The sequence below is a fragment of the Cajanus cajan genome, chromosome 1, assembly GCF_000230855.2.
Source record: "Cajanus cajan strain Asha chromosome 1, NIPB_CcT2T_4, whole genome shotgun sequence".
Classification (NCBI taxonomy): Eukaryota; Viridiplantae; Streptophyta; class Magnoliopsida; order Fabales; family Fabaceae; genus Cajanus; species Cajanus cajan.
Window position 1 is genome coordinate 6,507,609 of NC_138517.1, and position 9,788 is coordinate 6,517,396.

Sequence of the window (9,788 nt, forward strand, 5' to 3'; positions counted from 1 at the left end):
TAACTACACATAAAATAAAATAAAATAAAAAAACATATTTCATTAGCTTGCATATATTATTGGGAGTTAACTAGATGAAAATCCTCATGCTTTTGCAACTAATTTTTGGCACAACAGTATAGAATTTATTTCTGAATTTAACTTATCGTGAAGTTAATGATTTTGACTATATATAATTTCCTTGTATATTTCTTTTGCTTCTGTTGTGATTACCTTCTGATATTGTCAAATGATGTCTATATCAAGTATGGACTAAGATACACATCGGTTGATCTACAAACTCTGAAGGCCAACCACTGGCTGATATATTTCTATGATTTAGTCCAAAATATTAGTTAAAATAACTCAAGCAGTATACTGTATTAAGTTCATAATTAAGAATTTGTTTCCATTTAGTGTTTTGTAGTCTGATTTATTTATGTAATTGGACACAAAAATTGGAAGAAATTCAAGAAAGTGGAGCAAGTTGAGTTCCAAGGAAGAAAGCAAAATGCCTTAATAAAATCTCAGTGATATGTATTGTACATTAAGACTGGAGAAGAAGATGAAGATGAATGATTCAGAGAGTTGGAGCTCTCTCAGCAGAGCCAGCAATGACAGTGAGCAAGTTGTTGCCAAAAGGGTCACTGAGATGTTTTGCAAGGTTCTCAACAGGGCCTTCTCCAGTGACATAGGCTTGGAAGTAGAATCCAAGCATGGCAAACATGGCAAGTCTTCCATTCTTGATTTCCTTCACCTTTAAGAGTGCAGCCTGGTCTGGATCATTTGCAAGCCCCAATGGGTCAAATGGACCACCTGGATGAAGTTTGTCTTCAAAGTTCTGCCCAAAATTGGTCACATTTCGTAAGTCAGTTGATGAAGTATTTGGGGAACATTCATGTCCACAAACTAGCTTTTGAAATTGTCAAATGAGATTTTGTAGAAAAAAGTATTATGTCTACAATAATAAAGTTTTTCCTTAAAAGCACATTTAACTAGAGGCTAAAAAAATGTAGCTTTTGGGTTGGGGTGGGAATTTTTTGATAAACTTTAGGGACAAAACTTAGGGACTGCTGTTAATCTCCAATTAGAGTTGAAATTTCACTTCAATAATATGCATGAGTATATATTACTGAGATTTGCATTAAATGTAAATGCATATTACTGAGATAAAATTTTAACTCTGATTGGTGATCAACATTAACAGTACCTATGATACTATAACTAAGTTTTGTCCTAAACTGTACTGCAGACATGCTTTTGAGATAAAGTTTCTAAACATAACTCATTTGACTTGATTTTGAGATAAAGTTTCTAAACATAACATTTCCCTTTAAACTCAATTTTAGCCAAAATCAATTATAAAAAGTTGAGATTATAGAAAATTTAGTTTACAACTGTTCATCCAACATACTCACGCACCAAAAGTTTTGTTACAAATTCTTTCAAATTTATGAACACGGTGCTAATATACATGGGTTAATTCACTTAATTCAGAAATAAAACAGTAATAAGATGGTTCAGTTGAATAACTAATAACCTTGTTGTAATAAGTAGGGTTTAGAACATGTATTGACAATGACTGCAAATAAATATTCAAATTGACAAATTTACATACCAGGCCATTGATAATTCTGTAGTACTCAGCACCTCCCACAAGAACAATCTCAGCAATGACAGCCACAATAAGATTGATGGGGATGGGTTTCCCGAAGTAGTTCAACGTACCCCCATCAAGAAGCAGAGCTCCTGTCTGCATTAATTCCATACAGAAAATTGACTTGGCTTAGTGTGAACAATGCAATCACAAAATGAAATGCTGCTATGTTCTAAATTGAAATGTTGAGAGTAACTCTAGTGAAAAGAAAAATAGATTATTTGCACAATTATCAGGATAGTTTAAGAATGGTTAACAATGAACACTAAAAATTGAAGATGAGATGGGTAAAATAAATGGGAAAAAAAATTCTTTCAAGTTTATATTGAGTTTGCACCAGAACGGTCATTTACACAGTTGTTTTGCTCATAGAAGAGAAACTGAAGAGTCTTGCATTAGTACTTGTAAGAGCATCTCTAATGGGGGTTGCTTATACATCACTGCCATATCAGTTTTGGCCCACTTTATGGGTTGCTTAAATTTTAGCAAAGTTGCTTATAGAAGCAATTTTGCTAAAAGTTAAGCAACCCATAAAGTAGGCCAGAGTTGATATGACAGTGATGTGACACCAACTCCATTGGAGATGCTCTAAGATCTATGGAACTTCATTTATTATGTGTCATAAAAGAAAGTGTTCTTGGTCTTGACATAGTAACGGTTGTTACTATAATTTACTACTATAAAGCTTGCAAACCTTGAACCAAACAGCCTCGGGACCACAGTTTGCTCCATATTTGTTGAATGCCTCGGGAATGATGAATCCAGCAGCACCAAGCATTGCCCATCTGGCGTGAATCAACTCAAAAGCCTGATATCTGCATCAGACCACCAACCGCAACATTAGAACATAATTAATGTTACATTATCACATACATAGATATCTAGATGGAGTTTTAGACATACTTGGCAAAGTCTTCTGGCTTCTTGCTAAGACCAAAGGGGTCATAACCATAGCTGCATGAACACAGATTACCCAATTAAGCAAAAGAAGAACCAAAAAATTTCAAACAGTTTGTTCGATGCCTTGCAAGGCAATGTGAGTTAAAGTGGACTAGAAGAGAGGAAAAGCCACATACTCTCCGGGGACTTCTCCGGTCAAGTACTCCGGGATCTCGGATCGGTCCAAGAGACCGTCTGGCAAGAAGATCCTCCTGTCAGGACCTGCCAACAAATGAAACAAAAATAGGTTTAGCAACTAGTTAGTGCATGTTTGGAAGTGAGTTCAAACTCATGTCCAACACTCATTGACTAGCTAATTTGTAAGCTTAATAAAGTTTTTCAGAGCATTTTTACTAAAAAAAAACTCTTTATCTTAATAGAGTCTCTTCTAAGATTTTATCTAAACAGGCTTCTACTACTCAGAGTAGCTTTAAGATGGACCGACATTGAAGGCTTAGTGGAAGTGAAACCAAACATACTATTAGTTATCTTCCTTCGATTGAAGTGTCAAAAGAACACAGTTGAAGTAACATAAGTTACATAACAGTTGAAACAAACGTATCTTGGGGACTTACCATACCACTTGGCAAGCTCCTCATTGGCAGGAGAGACAGCAACAGCTTTCTTTGGTGGTGGTGGTGGTGCCTTCTTCTTGGAGAAAAGGGCCACAGTCTTGAAGGAGGCAGGGCTAGAGGGAGATGGAGCCGGCCTTGTGGCACCACTGAGGTTGATGGGGTTTCCAAGCATTTCTGACATGCCAAGGGAAGCAGCAGCAGTGGAAGCTGCAAGGGATGCCATGCTTTGGAAGCCTCACAAACTCAGGTGAATGTGGTGCTGATTCACAAGCAGGAGGATAAAGGATGGAGGAGTAGGAAGATGGAGATGCAGATACTATATGCATGGACTGGTGGATGTGGACGCGCCATGTCAGATTCATGAACATGGACTTTGATTGGTCTACGTGAGGGAATTGTAATCCAATGCAATGATTTGATTGGCTAATTCCTGATGTGTGAGGGATGATGGTATCTCCTGAGCTGGAAGAATGCTTGGTTTTGGATAACATGTTTTATCCTCAAACCACTTGGACTTTTTTCTATCATCCATTTTCATTCCCTTTACCTACAAAAGCTAGGTTTTTTGTTTTTTGTAATTTTCTACAATCAGTAGAAATAATGACTACCACATAATTGTAGTAAGTAGTAACACTCGCAGTAAGGATGAAAATAATTTGTTTTCTTCTGGGGGGATTCTATGGGCGGATTTGCATGGTGAAAGAAGAATTTCAACAAATCGTATATGGACCACAAAACTTCACAAACGAAGATTTTAAAAAATACCGAGTTTGCAACTTTAGCTCCGCACAACGGCACAAGGTCTTTTCTAGATGGTTGCAGCACCATTGTGAGTGCTTCCAAGTTGACATTACACAGAGGGGGAAGTGATTGTTCTTCCATTCAAGAATTTACTCGTTGATTTTCTAAAATATTTGCAAGTATTTCAGAATTTGTTAAAACACACCCCGCCCTTCAAATAAATAACTTAAGATTTCAGGCAATGTTAAGCCTTTTCTCCAACTTTGATAACAGAAGATTCATCCAATATTATAAGACTTTGGGCCAGTTATCAACTCATTCAAGACATTGGATTAATAAAGAACTAGTAGAACCGATAAATCACTGATTAAACTACATGTACTATATATTAAAAAATTCATAACTTGTAAATTTCAAACTTAAAAAAATATTAAAAAAATAAAATAAAAATCATACCACACTTTTAAAAATCCGATTAAACTCGCAACACACCAATTCACTCAAAACCTTCTAGGTCACTGGGACCACTGCAACCAGCCAGCTCAGAAATTCACTCAAAAAACCAGCCAGGTCACACCAGTTCCATAGAATTTCCTCCAATATCGATTTCGGACCAGCTATACTTATCGGTTGCCAGTCAGACCAACTCAATCGACTAGTCGAAGTCGGTATTAATAACACTACAGTTCATCTCATGATTTGCTGGAAATTAACCATAACCTAGGAAAATTAGCTTACAGGGCCTCACTAATGCGCTGGTTACTTCACAATATTGTGGTATTCAGTCAAATCATACCCCAGTTATGTACAATGGTGGAATTCGATTTCAATTCAGGAAAAATAATAGCCCCCAGTAAATATTAATATAAAAATGTAGTATCTCATGTACACTGACACAGTCTGAATATGCTGTGCCTTGATTTAGTCTATAGAATGCAAAATACTGGCAGAGTGTTTTTTGTTTACACAATTGTACTTAAAATGGCCTCTTCCATTATCTTCTCCACTTCTCAATTTCTTTTGATGTTGCCCGGATAAGCTTTTTAGTATTAATGACAAGGTCGTCCACTAGTGCAGTAATATCATCCCTGAAAATAACATGGAATATTTAAATGACGTTAAAAATGAAACGGAATTTGAAAACTAGCTATTGAACAATTTCAGATGTATAAAAATCTTTCATGCATCAAGATCTTTGCAGCAACGGTATATCTGAAGAATAGATAATAGGGGCCATTATAACCACATACCGTTAGCAAAATATCCCTCGTAAAAGAATATCAAACAAGATTTTTTTTGAAGCATAATGTCAAATCATGTGAAGCTACAAACCTAAAGAATTCATATTCGAACAACAAGGCTTTAAGCTTTTCACATTACCAAAATTATTTGTGAAAAGTGGCATATTATAATAAAAAATTCAACAAACTCGCTTTCAATTTCAAGTTTTGGTGTTTTCTGTTAGAGCAATTAACAAGCATGGATATGTCAAATTGCAAACAGTTTCTTGAATTTTCTCAATGCCACATCTAAATCACGATCTTCACAATATAAAATTAGTACCAACATTAATAAATCTGTCAACCTAACCAGATAATTGAGAAATTAATTGAACAAACAAAATTATATGAACAAAGGTTTACATAGTGTTTGGTTGGAGAGAAATGGAGAGAACGGAAGGGGCTTTTATAAACTTTAGGAGGAGAATGGAGAAGAGTAAAATTTCTCATTTAATTTTAGCTCCCCTCCAATATTGGGGGAGATTTGGAGGGAGGGGAGGGGTTTTAAAACATTTATAGTGTAATGTTCAAAATATCCTTGCTTGTGTTATTAAATTCAAAATTATAAAGGTACAAAGGTTAATTATTTTTTAAAATCCTTCCCCTCCCCTCCCTTCCATCGAAATCTCTACCCTCTCCTCCCCTCCTTTGAAATAAATAGGCCCTTGAAGAAATGTAAAAATAACAATTGTATTAGATAACAAAGTCTTATCACAGAAAAATTATTCTTTTTTCTATGTGAATTATTATTTGATTCTCTTTTACATTTCTATATTCAAACTTAAATATAAAAAACTTTCAAAAAAATATCAAATACAGGAATTTCATCTCTTTTGGTAATAAATGTAAAAGTATTAGCAAAGAAAATAGAGAAGACTTTGACCAATTATCAGTAAAATAGTAAAATGAAACAGCATAAAAGGGTTCAGACAAATGAGCATATCCACACCAAAAAGAGCATAAAAGTACGGATACTTAGACAATTTACTTACTCAGAAACTATGCTTCCAGAACCACGGAAAGGATTCCCAACATTAGAGTACCTCTTGTTCTCGTCTTGTGCAATTCCTTTGCCCACACCATAGCCAAACCCTAAACCAACACCGCACCCAGCACCAAATCCAAAACCAACCTGGAAACCAGGAATTCCAGGGCCAAAACCCACTCCTGGAGTGAAACAAATATTTTGTGAAGATCTATGAGAAGCACAAAACAAGGCAGCAGGGAGTATGTTCAAACTTAAAATATGAACCAGATAAACAAGCAGCATAAACTACATCTCTCTGTTACTATAGAGCAAGGGATGATCCCAATTATTAGTACTAGTGGCAGCATCTGAAAAGGCATCTACAAGCTATGTTGCACGGACATAGCATGAGACTGTTGTGTCCCTGAGTCTGACACTCTTTGGGAACGAACACACTGTGGATGCATCTCGAATACTTCGACAGACCGTGTCCACATAAATTGAACACGTCTCTATCATGGACACCTACAAAACTGATGTGTCTCCATCGCAGACACCTGCAAATAAATACGTCTCTATCTCGATGTACTATTCGATACGTGAATTTGAGATTTTTTATAAAAAAAAGAATAAATCTCAACAAAAATAGAACAAAGAAAGGATGATTTGAGATCTTTTTAGAAAAAAAGAAAAAAAAATCCCCAAAAAAATAGAAACAAAGAAGGTAAGATTTGATATTTTAAAAAAATAAAAAAGAAAAAAATTGATAAAAATAAATAATGAAGAGAATTATTTTATCTCTTCTTATTTAACTTTCACGTAATAGAAAAGAAATTTTTTTAATAAAAATAAAAAAAATGAAGGGAGGATTTGAAATTTAAAAAGAAAATTATGAATATGATGTCTCAATAATTTTTTTTGAGACCTAGTAGGTTCTTGTTAAATTAATATATAATATTTTTGTCATATTATTTATATTATATATTATATATATGTTGTGTCCTTGTCTGTGTCGTGTCTCCGTATCGTGTCCGAATCCGTGCTACATAATCTACAAGCTTAGACGGATGCAAAGGAATGAGAAGAGAAATCAACAGCAAGGTTGAAACAAGAAGCTGAAAAGTAGCACATTACATCTCACTATTATATTATTTTAGTTTTTAGTTATATTTTACACCAATTACACAAAGGAATTAACAATCATTTGTCAGAAGGCATAAACCAGAGTAAGGATTTCAACAAAGTCTCTTCCTAAATAAAACAATTTAAGAGATTCCCTTACCATAGTTGTAAATGTCTGGTTTATACCATAAGATCAAACCAACAAGCGAGCACCAAAATTTACCCAAATCCTGCACAACACTCTCAGGGAAATTTAACTATTTAACAGATATTACTATCAAAAGAGGAATTTGTAATGTTACACACTGTAGTTTATTAATGACTTGCACTCACATTTAGTCAACTTTAGGCCCAAGAGGGGAGCAAAATCCTAAAGTGCATAAAACAATCATAATGTGCAACTGAGCAACTGGGGGAGTACCCTCTTTCATTCATTTATCGCTTAGAACAATTTACTAGTCCCTGTCCCACCAATTATTTCAAAAAAGGGGTCACCCTCATTCAACAACTTAATGCCAGCATCTCCAAAAACAAAACTACAATTCCATTGTTAGCTCTTCCCTTTTCTCACAATTCAGCACTCAGACTTCTCTCTCCCGACTCCCAGAGAGTCCTTCATCCTAAATTCCTAATTGGCTCCAAACCATTAATTAATAATTAGTCAACAACCAAAATACAAAAATAAATAAATAAATAAATACTGCACCTTCAACACTATGGATTTTGAGATTTCAATTTTTTAACTGCAAACTTAAGCTCAAATGACAAATAAAGGTCTATGAGGTTGAAAACGTTTTTCTGTTTCCCTTCATTTTTTCAGCTCCCACTTCCTATAGATATTCTCCTTTGAAAGTAATATCGTTCGAGACACAGTCAAACACTAAATGTTTACACCTATCCCAGCAAGGATTTAAATTTTAAACCTTGATTCACCCAGTTGTGAGAAATTAGTCTCTTCTGCTAAACTTGACACTATAGGTTTTTCTGTTTTCATTTATTAATTACAAAAAAAGGCACCATCTTTTTACCATGTATTTTTCTACAAACAACAGGTCCTCTTTTAGAGGCGATCCTTCAACCAGGATAGTACTATTATAGACAACAAAGTTCTCTGTCTGCATATTTAACATAATTGCAAACCTGAACTCAAACTCGAAACCATATTTTTCCTCTATTGTTTGTTTTTCAAAATTTGTAAAAATAAATAAATAAATAACCCTTATTTCCACAATCCAAACGGCGTTGAAGCTAATATTGCACATACTAGAAAAAGTACGAGTCCATGGCACATAATGGTTCATGGAAATAGAATTTAAGCATGACATAACAAGAAGCATGCGAAATTGAAATAGGGTTGAAGAATGCGACCTCCGAGAAGGCCAACGCCGAAACCGAGGCCGCAGCCGGCGCCGATGCCGAAGGCGGGGCCCACCTTGCCGAAGTTGTCGGACTTAATCTCCGGAAGCTTCCACAGCAAACCCTTGTTGTCGTCGCCGTTCATCTTTCTCTGTCTCTGATGTTGGTTTCAACTTTGTGATAGAGAAGAGAAACGTGAAATTATAGAGTGCCACTTCTACACACAACACACTACACTGCTCACCAATTCCTCATAATCGTAACGAAATAATCAATATTATGAATTTTAATTTCATAACTCAACAACAAAAAAAAAAACAAATTGAGTAAAAAGAAAAAACTGTACAACAAATTCCAATTTCATTTTTTCCAAAAACATTAAATTAAATATTAAATTCTGAAGATCAAATTACCAAAAGAGACAAATAATAGAAACGGGAATTATTACTATTAAATATTCTTTTAATAAGACACATTCAAATTGACACATTCGAAAAATACTCTTTAATAAAAAATTTAGATAAAAGTTAAACACTAACTTATACAAGATCAAAACTAATCATCATCATCAATGAATATTTCTAACAACAATATAAATTGTAAGATCCGCTTCTTTTTCCTTCTTCCCCTTAACACTCTTATTTTCTCCTCATTTCTTATTCTCTCATTTGAACTTTCTAAGTCTCCTTGTGGTATTGAAGGTGCTCTATAGAATTGTGGGTAGCTAGTCGGAAGCGCAGACATTCTCCTTCTTCTTCTTTTCTTTCTCTTCCCTGGAGCTCGGATCCTTCTTTTCCAAGGTAAGGGAAATTAGATTGTAAACTTGTTTGCTGTATAGGAATTATAGAACTCATTGGGAGTAAGAACGTTGGGAATCGTTGGTTGATTTTGAAAAAATTCTCATTTTCGTGGTTTCAGAAAAATTGAGAAAATAGTGATTTCGATGCGTTTGATGGTTGCATGTTGAAATAAAGCTTGTTTTTGAGTCGTATCATGTAAATGTAGTTCATTTCATGGATTGCATGTGTTTGAGCTGGCTGATTTGCAAGTTGTTGTTTGAAATTTTGAAGTTGTGAGGGTTACTGTTTGAATTCACGCTGGGCGTAGTTCTTGGCGCCGGGCGTGTGTTCATTAGGAAACTCCATTGTCCAAGCACGCCGGGTGCTAGGTTG

General features: G+C 35.0%; 2 protein-coding genes across 2 annotated transcripts; both read right to left on the reverse strand.

Annotated features, from left to right (window-relative positions):
* Positions 1-471: 471 nt before the first annotated feature.
* Positions 472-3,445, reverse strand: LOC109808382 (chlorophyll a-b binding protein CP26, chloroplastic). Its single transcript, XM_020371371.3, has 6 exons — positions 3,151-3,445; positions 2,713-2,797; positions 2,540-2,590; positions 2,331-2,451; positions 1,598-1,732; positions 472-820 (listed from the first exon to the last, which is right to left on the reverse strand). The coding sequence occupies exons 1-6, from the start codon at positions 3,371-3,373 to the stop codon at positions 560-562; spliced, it is 876 nt and encodes a 291-aa protein (XP_020226960.1). The 5' UTR covers positions 3,374-3,445; the 3' UTR covers positions 472-559.
* Positions 3,446-4,721: 1,276 nt separating this feature from the next.
* LOC109808384 (glycine-rich protein) lies at positions 4,722-8,882 on the reverse strand. Its single transcript, XM_020371372.3, has 3 exons — positions 8,629-8,882; positions 6,164-6,338; positions 4,722-4,979 (listed from the first exon to the last, which is right to left on the reverse strand). The coding sequence occupies exons 1-3, from the start codon at positions 8,759-8,761 to the stop codon at positions 4,886-4,888; spliced, it is 402 nt and encodes a 133-aa protein (XP_020226961.1). The 5' UTR covers positions 8,762-8,882; the 3' UTR covers positions 4,722-4,885.
* Positions 8,883-9,788: the final 906 nt, after the last annotated feature.